The sequence below is a fragment of the Platichthys flesus genome, chromosome 5, assembly GCF_949316205.1.
Source record: "Platichthys flesus chromosome 5, fPlaFle2.1, whole genome shotgun sequence".
Classification (NCBI taxonomy): Eukaryota; Metazoa; Chordata; class Actinopteri; order Pleuronectiformes; family Pleuronectidae; genus Platichthys; species Platichthys flesus.
In genome coordinates this window covers 11,399,456-11,410,834 of record NC_084949.1, presented here as the reverse complement: position 1 = coordinate 11,410,834, position 11,379 = coordinate 11,399,456, and the positions used below count along the sequence as shown (strand labels likewise).

Genomic DNA, 11,379 nt, shown 5'->3' with positions numbered 1-11,379 from the left:
GTGTGTGGGGGGGGGGGGTCTTTATTCAGTTAATTTGCGGAAAAAAACACGTTTTTTTCAGCCGTATCAGAGAATGAGTATTTTCTCTGTGTTAATGTAAACAGTTTGCAAAATATTTTTGTGTCCATGGTTTATGCATCTGATAACTACGATGATAAGAACAAAGACGTGGGACGTGGAAAAATTCATGTGCCAGTCCTTTAAATGAAATTCCCGTGCTGGTGTAGAACGCGTTGCTGCCGGCTGGGATGCGGCAGAAGGACCAGACTAAGAAAGCTCCGACGGGGTCGTTTCAGAGAGATGACCTCCTGGCCCATCTGGAGAAACAGGCCAAAGAGCATCCCGACAAAGAAGACCTGGTGCCCTTCACAGGGGAGAAGAGAGGTGAGAAGTGTCTCATGATGAATCTACTTAGATAAAGAGGTGGTTTTAAAAGCACTGTTGATACAAAGTGAACATATGTAAAGAAATGTCCACCCTGTTTGGGTCCTTTGAATATTTTTCTTTCAGGTGTAGCATAGGCACAAGACAAAGTCATGAATAGATAGTAGGCCTAAAGTATCTATGAGCGATCAGAGGTGAGTGATGGATAGTGAGAGATACCAGTCATGTCTGTGGGAAACTAGAAGGCGTCACTGCTGTCACTCCCATTATCATCCTCTTTGCTGCAGAGGAGGAAAGTGAATAAGTGATGTCCTCTTCTTGCTCAGCAGTTACTACCACTGACCAAGATATTGAAGTACATCTTCGTCTTATGCTTCAGCCAATAAGCAGCCAATTGAATCATGTGAACGGTGTGGACATTCGCAAATCTCTCTTTGACCGCTCGGTAACAACTGCATGTTTTCTTTTTGCAGATGCCCTCTTGCTCACCTAGTCTGCTTGGGGCTACTCACTTTCAGAGTCTGACCGATTTATTGGTTGGCAGATAAAAGTCAGTCAAGATTAACCTTTCACAGATGTATCTGTACCTGCGTTCATGTTTGCCTAATATGCATTGATATCAAAACTTTAATCTCACAGAATAGACCTGTGAAAATCGTTCATGGCCACATTCAAGTCAGTATTACAACTGGTACCCGACGGGGCAGGATAACTTGCAACCTGCGCAGAGGTTCAAGGACATGGGACCGTTAATAACATGGGAACATAAATTGTCTCCAGAAAATACTATTATATCACAATTATGCAAAACGCCATCAGCTCAGGTTCAGGTGCTCGTGGTCTCATGAGGTTTTCTGTGCATTAAAACTGTGTAATAATCATGTTGTAGGAAAAGAATTTGTGCCTAAAAAGAGGGTGGACCCCATCTTAGAGAACGTGACTCTGGAGCCAGAGCTAGAAGAAGCTCTATCGAGTGCTACTGATGCTGAACTGTGTGATATTGCAGGTAAGACACACACACACACACACACACACACACACACACACACACACACATCTCCTCACAGAATCCTATATTTAGGTTTAGATTAATTAGTTCAAGGTAATTTTTACCTTACACATATTCCATGCACCAAAAATATTGGACTGGTTTTAGCTTTTTTATTTCATCTGTTTTCCAATGATTAATGTTTATACTACAAACCTCTAAATCTTCTAAAAACATTAACTTATTAATTAAAAAATCTCTGAATGAGACTCATGAGACTTTGAATAAACTTTATTTGTTGAGTTGAATTTGCTGAAATGAAATAATAATAGGTTATGCAATAATCAGTGTGATCACATCTTTTCACTTTTAACCAGCCCCTTTTTAATCCACTTTTCCTCCATCTAACTCTTCTCCATCCCCTGTAGCACTCCTCCCACCTCCTATCCACCCTTTCCCTTCATCTCTCCATCAGTCCCTCCATCTTTTTCACCTCCTCCATTCCTGCCGGATCTCTTTGTTTGCTAGCTGAACACCACCCGGGGTATATCTGTAGACTGCACAAAGCATTTTGCATGGGCTGATCCTATAGACCGCTGTTATGTTCATGTTGACAGCTTGAGTAGAGTCTGTGTGACACATTGAACGCAGTGTTCATTACTACTGCGATCAATATTTTGCTGCAAGTACAAACTATTGTCTGATGCCATAACATATCTATGAAGGACAATGTGCCTCAAATGTCATCATGACGAATCACTTTAAGTTATGTACACTGCAGGTAAAGGTGCTGAGGTCTCTATAACCTTTGACATAGCTTTTGACCATCACATTCCAGTATTATTTTACATTTAAAATCAAGAATAATAAGTTAAAAAAGAATCTGGCATATATAGGAAACGACAATGTACGAGTGTGTGAAATTGGGTGCAGTGAACTTAAAGGGACTTTTGTCAGAGCCTAGGGGCTGAATGGACTTTACTGAGTAAAATTATAGGTCTATATAATATGTTATGAAAGCCATCATTTCTTTGCTACCTTGGGATAATCTTTGAACTCAATACATGATTTTTACAAAATGGAAACGCTTTTATTTTGATCTGCTACTTTAGGCACCTGTATGTCATCAGCATGGCAACGAGTTATCAGCATGAGATTTTCTGTGAAATATTATTGCAACTAGGAAAAGAAACGGAAAAGTAGTATTTGGAGAGCAAAAAAAGGATCTGGGGTGGTTGAGGGTAACATGGCCACCCCCTTCCCCTCATACCCCATCCAATAAGAGCATCTTGGTAGCTTTTGTTCCAAGACTGTTTACATCGTTACAAACACAGTCTGTGCTCCTCCTGATGGTGATAGTTATTTAAATATCATCTTATGTAATCTGCCGTCAGTCAAAGCACAGCTCAGATTCACAGCAAGGACAGATTCTGGATGGGTGACCTCACAGGTGACGTCCTTTATAGTTGTCATATAGGGACTAGTAATCAGCCAACAGAGACCAGGACCTCAGCTACGGCAGATACACCACAGCTGATACATGTGTATTATCAATTCAACTACTGCACCTCAAACCTCACATCATACGACGCATGATTGTTTGATTTGATAGACGTGTCCAATTTGACCTGCTTGTGATGCTGCAATTGCTTTTGGCATGGTGGTATCTGTATGGATGTAAGACAAATCTGTTGACTGTTTTTCGGCCCTTTGTTCACTTCATCCTTCCTCTGTCTTCCAGCCATTTTGGGGATGCACACCCTGATGAGTAACCAGCAGTACTACGAAGCCCTGGCCAGCAGCACCATTGTCAACAAGCAAGGCCTCAACAGTACAGAAAAACACACACATACACACACAAACACACACACATGAAATCTGCCAGGGCTACCAGCTTTCTTCACTTGATACCAACACAGCCTCATCTGGTGGGTTTTCCCAAGAAACAAGTCCAAGTAGCCTGAAACGCAGCAGATCTCTGGAAATATCACCTCATTGTGGAAAAATGCTCAAGTTGGATTGGGCTTGGATTGGAGTCAAGTGAAATGATATCATCTTGGCAGAAAGTTGGTTTACTTTACCGAACATAATAGGCTCACTCTTTCTTTGTGTTGCACTTCTCCCATGCACAAATATAGTGATATACCGAGTAAATAAGCAGATATAGCCAAGTTTGTATTGAGACATTGTTCTACAGACTCTCCAGGAATATCACTGATTCACCTGTACATACTTTTAACACTACACATTAGGTTCATTCAAATGATATGATACATATATGTATCGTGATTTAATAAGTTCAAGGACATGCCCTGAGGAAGTTCCCTTTTGATCCAGCAGGGAGCCCAGTAATCAAAATAATCATTCTGATCACTGACTGTGGGAAAATGTTACTTTGATGAATAATATAGAAAACAATGTTTTGTTTGGCATGGACTGTAGGCAGATGCAGTGTGTTTACAGACTATTCAGCTGATGCTATTTTTGGTGTTCAGTCAACTACATGTAGACATCGGGGGAAGGACTATATGCTTGTTTTACTGGGTTCACAAAAAGAGTGTGTTCTGAAATTCTGTTGTATCCCAGGTGTGATCCAGTGCACTCAGTACAAACCAGTCCCTGATGAGGAGCCAAACTCCACTGATGTAGAAGACACCCTGCTGAGATTAAAGAGGAACGACCCTGACCTAGTTGAAGTCAACCTCAACAACATCAGGGTAAGAGCTTGTGTGTTTATTTGTATAAATGTTATGTTGAGGATAGCAAGGTTTAATATGAGGTTATATATCCAAATTCTATACATTTTATGCGGAAACCTTACATTCTATTCAAGGATAAATGATTCCTAGAGCTTTTGTTCAGCTGTAATGTTTTACTGGTATTTCCGTCTGTTCACAGAAAATCCCCGTCCCGACTCTGAAGGCGTACGCTGAGGCCCTGATGAAGAACACTGTGGTGGAGAGGTTCAGTATCGTAGGAACCAGGAGCAATGACCCCGTAGCATTTGTAAGTTATAGCTGTAACATTCTAATCTCTCAGTGGGTGTTATACTGCTATAACACTAAGTCTGTCTTTTACAAGAAAAAGTGTCTGACTGTCTATACTTAATGCAAATCCTTTTAGCCTATAAAAAACTTGCTTGGACCAAGCAGCCTTCCTGTGTTTGTTATTGTGATAATGACATATATATTGTATAAATGATAATATTTTCATCAGCTAGTGCAGTGCCCGTTGTTAACCTGCCTGTTTGCTTGGCCTGTGGTAATGCTACCAAGCCTTGTTGTTAGTGCTCACTAAGGGATAACAAAACAAGCCACCAATATACTGTAACAGAACCTTTTATATACCATATATGGTGCAGAGTGAAGTAAAACAACTATGTGTTCATCCTACCCGGTTTACCTGCATTGAAGATGTTACAGTAAATGTATTCAATTAAATCAAACTGAATTTGCTTCATCACTGTTCATGCATGTTGCTTATATGTGTTTGAATTATTTACTCCATTCATACATATCATGTTGGCTATTTCAACATAAAAGCTCTGGGATTTAGCTCAATATAAACTATTGCAGCAATAAATTGTTGTGCTTTTACTTTGTAGACAAAGATGAAGTGATTCTATGAATGTTGGTGCCGTGACAGAGATCAGCACCTGTGAAGCCTGTGACTGTTTGCCAGTCAGATATGGTGACATAAAAATAATGAAACTATCAAAATGATCTGGTGGCGATTTCCACCCGTGAAGCGATCCAGTTGTCAAACAGTGTCGTAGTTTATCTGAACATAGAAGACATGTTAGACACAGCACCGCCACACTGACTGCCACTTTAACAATTCACACGCAAAATCTGAAGCTGATAAGATGAACAGTTTTCGAGATATCAGTTCCACAGACAGAACCCTAACCCTAACCCTAACCCAAAGACTAGTTTGTGGGATAATTAGCTAGATGGGTTTACATATAAGTGAGGTTAAATCTTCCTAATAACTTTTGTTGCATATAATCACACTACCATTTACTAACTAATAAATATATTCATAAAAATCATGTAGTGTCATAGAGACCATTCATGCTGATTATCCCTTATTTCAGTGACCCAGTAGCAGGATTTTTGAAAAATGGCTGCCACGCAATGAGCTGCTTAAGGTTTGTAATGTGTTGTTGTGTGTTTCTTCAGGCCCTGGCAGAGATGTTGAGGGTGAACACGACATTGAAGAGCCTCAACGTCGAGTCCAACTTCATCACGGGGACTGGAATCCTGTTCCTCATAAACTCACTGCAGTACAACACCACGCTACAGGAGCTCAAGATAGACAACCAGGTACCAACACATAGATTGCATGCACACTCCTACACACTAACCATGCAGAGAAATGTGTGTGTAGGCGTGTGTGTGCCAGGTCGTGTAAACAGACCATCTTTGCCACTTCAGTCTAATGCTCCTAGATTTCATAGTGATGTGTCATAGTGCAGAGTCGTACATCTGTGACTCACTGCTCGCCCATTAGTTCAGCTTGTGAAATGATTCACAGATGTGTTATCTTGCGTCTTTCTCTTGCGTGTCATTAGCTTCATTTGGCTCCATGGATCGATTGGTTGGAATGATACAAAAACGTAATTTTAGAAAGCATGTTACCCCCCCACTGCTTCATCCTCTGTTATCACATCACTCTGTTATCTGAAGTGGTGCTAGCATTCAGTATGCCTCATCCAGCTCTCTACCATAAATCCCCTTTTTTTCCCCACCACTATTCTTCCATCTATTCCTGTCGTCCATCCCACACTTTCTCTCAAATCCAGAGCCAACCGTTAGGCAACAAAGTGGAGATGGAGATAGCCAGCATGCTGGAGAAAAACACCACGCTGTTGAAGTTTGGTTACCATTTCACCCAGCAGGGCCCGCGCCTTCGAGGCTCCAACGCCATGATGAACAACAACGACCTTGGTTAGTCACACACACACAAACACACACACACACACACACACTTGATGGAGACGAAGCAGCCCTGAGCCTTGAAACCAGGGACATGAACACATACCAACAGATCTTGGAACGTGACAAAAGTCGTTTGGCCTGATTAAATGGTATAACATTTCAAGTACAAACTGTATTCGATGACCGATTCACCCCACCGTGCTATGCTCAGTTACATAACTCGTACACTGTGTTCCAGCAGCGCTAGAGTTGTTATGTGCATTAGCGATGACACACTATCTTCACTATATCTCCTTGAGTTCTACTTTAATCAGACTGGAATACTCAAAGTAATAGGGTGATGTCATCAGTTAAAAAGCCCCAGCCAATCAAAACAGTACCTTCCTGAGTGATGACATCAGCACTAAGAAAAGACTGTTCGCATGAGAGAGAGGGAAAAATGAAACACATCGGAGCAAATCAGTCTTGCACATGGAAAAATATAGTTCTTATTAGGCAAGATTATTTATTAAACAAAGGAGTTGAGTTAGTAGGTATATATTGGTTGGTATTGTGTTAGATTGCACCAATAGTGCGTTGAACAGAACATTGTCAGAAGCGTTTTTCAATGAAGATCAGGAAATGTCCGGAAAATTAGGCATTTTCCAGGGTTTGCCTTTTAATATTTGAAAAACGCAGCAGGAGGTTGTCTGGGTCAGACGCGATCACAACAACAGGAAAATGTCTTGAATATTCAGGTGCATGGGTACATCCTGCAGGAGGCAGGACATGACATCATCGCTAAAATCTCTCAAATCTCATAGTCCTTCCAATTTGACATATTCCTTGGCATCCTAGACGTGTTTGGCACCTCTTTTTCATCAAGAGATATTTGTTTCCTTGCATTTTTGTTGAGCTTTGCGTTCTTTACATGTTAGAAACACCATCAATGTGCCCAAGTGCTCGCTGTGAATTTTAGACATTTTACAGGGACAGTGCATATTAATAACACTTGTGAAATTATGACAGAGTAAGCATCAGAGGCAAATCTTTATCTTTAGTCCCTGGGCAGGCAATGAAAGCACATACTTATACTTATTGTGTGTTTTTATTTGCTCCTCACAACCAGTTTCACATTGAAGAGTGAGGATACATTTTTCCTTCTTCTCCTCAACCACAGGATCAGGATCAAACTTGGAATTATTATCACATTTCGGTTCAGATTATGTTTTTGCTTGTTCCTGATATTTTCATTGTCTGCTTGTATTGTGTCACAAACCCTTAAAAAACTGCATGGATGTGTCATAATGTGTAATGGTTTTCCCTCCCCCTCGTCATCTTAAAGCCCGGGTTGTCAGGTCCGAGTCGGACGGCTCCTTCACCCTCACTCTGTCTGTTCCGGAGCTGGAGAGGGCGTTTGGGAAAAAGTTCAAGTCCAAGACTAAGTATTGAAAGAGAAGAAAAAAATAAGAAACCTTTCAAAACACCTACACGGCACAGTTTGACTGCTCTGCCTTGCCTCTCTTCTGCAAACATCTCCTGGTTGTGTTTCAAACCTCCAGAGCTGCTGCCCCCTCCTCTCAGGCTCCTCTGGGGGATTATGTTGCTTCTGCACAGCACCTATCATCACCTTCCTTCTTTTCCTCTTCTGGTCATCTCTTTGCAATGGCCTCACTGCCTCGCGTGTTTCAGCTGTTGGAACGATACGATTTGTTGCCAAAGGTTTCCAAGAAAGTGTAAGAACGTCTGATCAAAAAGGAAATATTATTTTTGTTAATTAATGCTTTAGCCTTGACCCCCCGTCCATCTGTTCTTCTGAGGAGATATTACCTTTCAAATTTGGTGCAAACCTTTACTTGGACTCAAGGATGAACTGATTCGAATCTGGTGGTCAAAGGTCACTGCAGCCTTTTAAATTTGTTGTTTTTTTAAAGCGAAATCTCAAAGGTCAAATCCCTTTTTTTGCCCTGTGAACACGTTATCTTAAATTCCCAGTAAGATTATCCTTTCAAATTTGGCTCAAATATTCACATAAACTCACAGATTAACTGATTCAATTTGTGTGGTCAAAGGTCATAAGATCAAGGTGGCCACACAAAACACTGGCCACTTGTACATGATATGCCAAGTCTGCCTTTAGGGAATTTCTTTACATTTGAACTGATTAGCTTTCAAGTCAAAGGTCAAAGTTGACCTCGTATTATGTGAATGCATTGAATCTGCACCGGTTGGCGGAGGGATACAACAACAGGATGGCTTTGCTCTAGTCTTTCATGCACTGTCAAGAGAAATTCTTCTTCCTCTGCTCAGCCTCTTTGCTCTGCTCTTCTCTTCTTATAATTCCTCTTATCAAAAGATGGATTACCAACTTGGCAAAGAGGGAAAATGAGGCAAGTGCCACCAGGCCCCAAACCATGGATGATGGATTATGTAATCAGCCAATCAGGCAAAAACCAGAGTGGATTAATCCAGCACTACCCCAATTACCTTCCAGCCTATGGCTCTTGTTCTTCTTTTCATTCAGCAGCGCTTGCCAAAGCCATTTCCTTCTGCAGCCACTTGTAGTCAAAGTGGTGATACTTTGATCCCTTTGTTCTGCTTCCTGATCCTTTTCAGTTGACGCTTCTGTACTTTAGTTAAAGATAATGATGATAAATCCTCACGTTTTTTTTTTCTAATTTTGTCTCCCTTTCTTCCCCCTCTCCTCTCTTTCCCCTCCCTCCTTTGTTCTCTCTCTTCCCTTATGTGTTCCTCCATCCCCCTCTCCATCTGCAGTAAGAAAGAGAAGGCTGGAGGGAGGACCCATCTTCCCTAAGTGTCGGACGAATGTGTAGAAACCAGGGTTACCTTCAATCCCCATGTTCCCTCCTTGACCCCCGTCACCTTTCCGGTTCCCCGTCTCGTAAACAACCTCTGACGAACCTTCAGAAGACCACGACCCCCAAGCCGGGTTCAGTTGGGTTGGGAGAAAATCTCTTACTGACAGTTTTAGTAGATATTAGAGGATCCAATGAGATTAATCAGCAGTGTCCTTATGAGCTTTCGGTGCATGCTAAAAAGAGCAATATTATCTTGTTCCCTGAATTTTGTATTTCGACTCTGGTTTTAGTCTTGGACAACAACATCTACAGCTCTTTGTATGAGCTTGATCTCATCTTGAATCCTTAAGTATCTTAGGAAGTGTCTAGATTTCATATTGAAGGGCTGGAGGTCTACTTTTGATCCATTTGAGAGGTGATGGGCCTATTTCACAAGCCTTGTTCCAATTAAGTTAATCAATTAAATCAATGTGCTGTAAATGATTTGTACGCTCATCACTGTTGTTCCCAACAGTTTCTGGTGTTGCTTCAACGTCAGCATATACATACAAGGTATTTCCTACAAACTTTCCACAAAAGCCAATGTCCTTTTTTAGTTTGACAGACAAAACTGAAAAATAACTAAAGGAAAACTATAATGTCGTGACAGTTTGATGGTACAGCCGTTTTTCCTACTCTGTTTGAAACTGTATTTTAGTGACTCATGTCCTCAGACTTTCAGTTAGAGACGGATTTGTAAACCTGTGAGATTGTTTCTATATACAGATTATATTTATTTCTAACAGACCTGGGAAAGAGTCAGTATCTATTCAAATACTTGGCATTAATTGGATCAATTGTGCTGGATTGTGTAATAAAAACATTTTGCTGTAAAACAAAATGTGAATTTTACACGGTTACATTATCTAGCATTGATATTAGCAGGCTCTACAGAGGAATCTTATTGGCTGTGAATGACAACTGCCAATTGAGTTTTTGTACAATGAAATTGGATAATCTATGAACCCACTATAAAATATTCTACCAAGGACATCTTGTGATATCGAGGTAACTGTGGACGTTTTGACATTGTGCCAACGCGTATAGTATTCGAATGGATTCTTGCTGCACTTTAAACCAGGTCTGCTCTGTTGACTGTGTTTGTTTGTTTGTTTTATTTACTGGAGCTATAAAAAAAAAAGGTGTGCCTTAACATGAAATGATTAGTACTGTTGACTCACTGTTTATTACGAGTTTCACATTAACGTCTCAGTCGAGGTTTGGATTATATCATGAGTGGATATTTAGACAGATTTAAAAACACAGGGAACCTCTAATGTCTTTACAGCTGTCAGATTACCAAATCCACAGCCAACCATGATAAAGGCTGCTGTTTATCTGGTAACAATTCATTTGATTTCTTTTCATTTTAGACTCAACAGCACAATGAGAAAAAAACAAAAAGAGGAGCTAGAGCTATAATGTAGCTTTTTTCCAGAAATAGTCTGCACACTGTTGAGATGAGATTTGTCTGTCTCTCCTATCAACAACTGTACCTGCCACGGACTCTCAGAGATTGAAAACAGTCCGCTAACCCACTTAATGTCACCACTACTCTGTTCCTGTTTCGTCGGTGCTGTGGGCGTTGTGTTGTAAACATTTGAAGACAGTATCTGAATGCTGAAAGGCAGCGAGGACTGGGCCCCTGCAACTCTATTCTTCTGTCTGGTCTTCTCTGATATTTTAATGCTTGACTCTTGAGTTTTGTTTGATAGTTCACTTCTTTTTTTTGTTATTTTTTGGGGTTTTTGGATTTTTGATTAGGGGAAAAATAAAGCTTGAAAAATACAAATCCGACAATGTTCGTGTGCTTAAACTTTATTGACATTTAGCTGGATGTTATAGAATGCAATGTTCTTCGATTTAGAGACAACAGGGACATCCAGTGGCTAAATTGAAGAGATACACCACAACAGCATAGAGAGTCCATCTTTCTCTACCACATAGTGCCCTCATCATGCAAAGAATTGTACTGATACTACTATACATTATATATTTTATTAACCTGTAATGATGGATGGTTGTCCCCTGTTTCCTTGTCATTGTTCAGATTTCACCTGAGAGAAAGAATTTTAATACAAATATTTAGCTGTGATGCTGGGGCTGTGTGTTAATGCAAGGTGGGGAAATCTATGGCAGACTTTCAAGAGTTCAGCATCGATGCAGCTATGTGTTGGACCTATGTGTTCAAATATGTGAGGTGTCGTCACACTGCAGTGTAAAGTTTTTC

At 40.6% G+C, this 11,379-nt stretch overlaps 1 protein-coding gene across 3 annotated transcripts in view; it reads left to right on the top strand.

Annotated features, from left to right (window-relative positions):
* tmod1 (tropomodulin 1) overlaps nucleotides 1–10,949 on the top strand; it is a 20,847-nt gene extending 9,898 nt beyond the window's left edge. For 2 of the 3 annotated variants that reach the window (XM_062388159.1, XM_062388158.1), the window contains exons 3-11: nucleotides 228–384; nucleotides 1,274–1,390; nucleotides 3,114–3,203; nucleotides 3,959–4,089; nucleotides 4,271–4,378; nucleotides 5,554–5,697; nucleotides 6,177–6,321; nucleotides 7,637–7,736; nucleotides 9,067–10,949. In XM_062388159.1, the coding sequence (XP_062244143.1) occupies nucleotides 228–384; nucleotides 1,274–1,390; nucleotides 3,114–3,203; nucleotides 3,959–4,089; nucleotides 4,271–4,378; nucleotides 5,554–5,697; nucleotides 6,177–6,321; nucleotides 7,637–7,736; nucleotides 9,067–9,106 (1,032 nt within the window). In that variant the 3' untranslated portion in view covers nucleotides 9,107–10,949. The remainder of the gene's footprint in view (nucleotides 1–227; nucleotides 385–1,273; nucleotides 1,391–3,113; nucleotides 3,204–3,958; nucleotides 4,090–4,270; nucleotides 4,379–5,553; nucleotides 5,698–6,176; nucleotides 6,322–7,636; nucleotides 7,737–9,066) is intronic. The other variant, XM_062388160.1, reaches the window with a different exon arrangement.
* The last annotated feature ends 430 nt before the right edge of the window (nucleotides 10,950–11,379 follow it).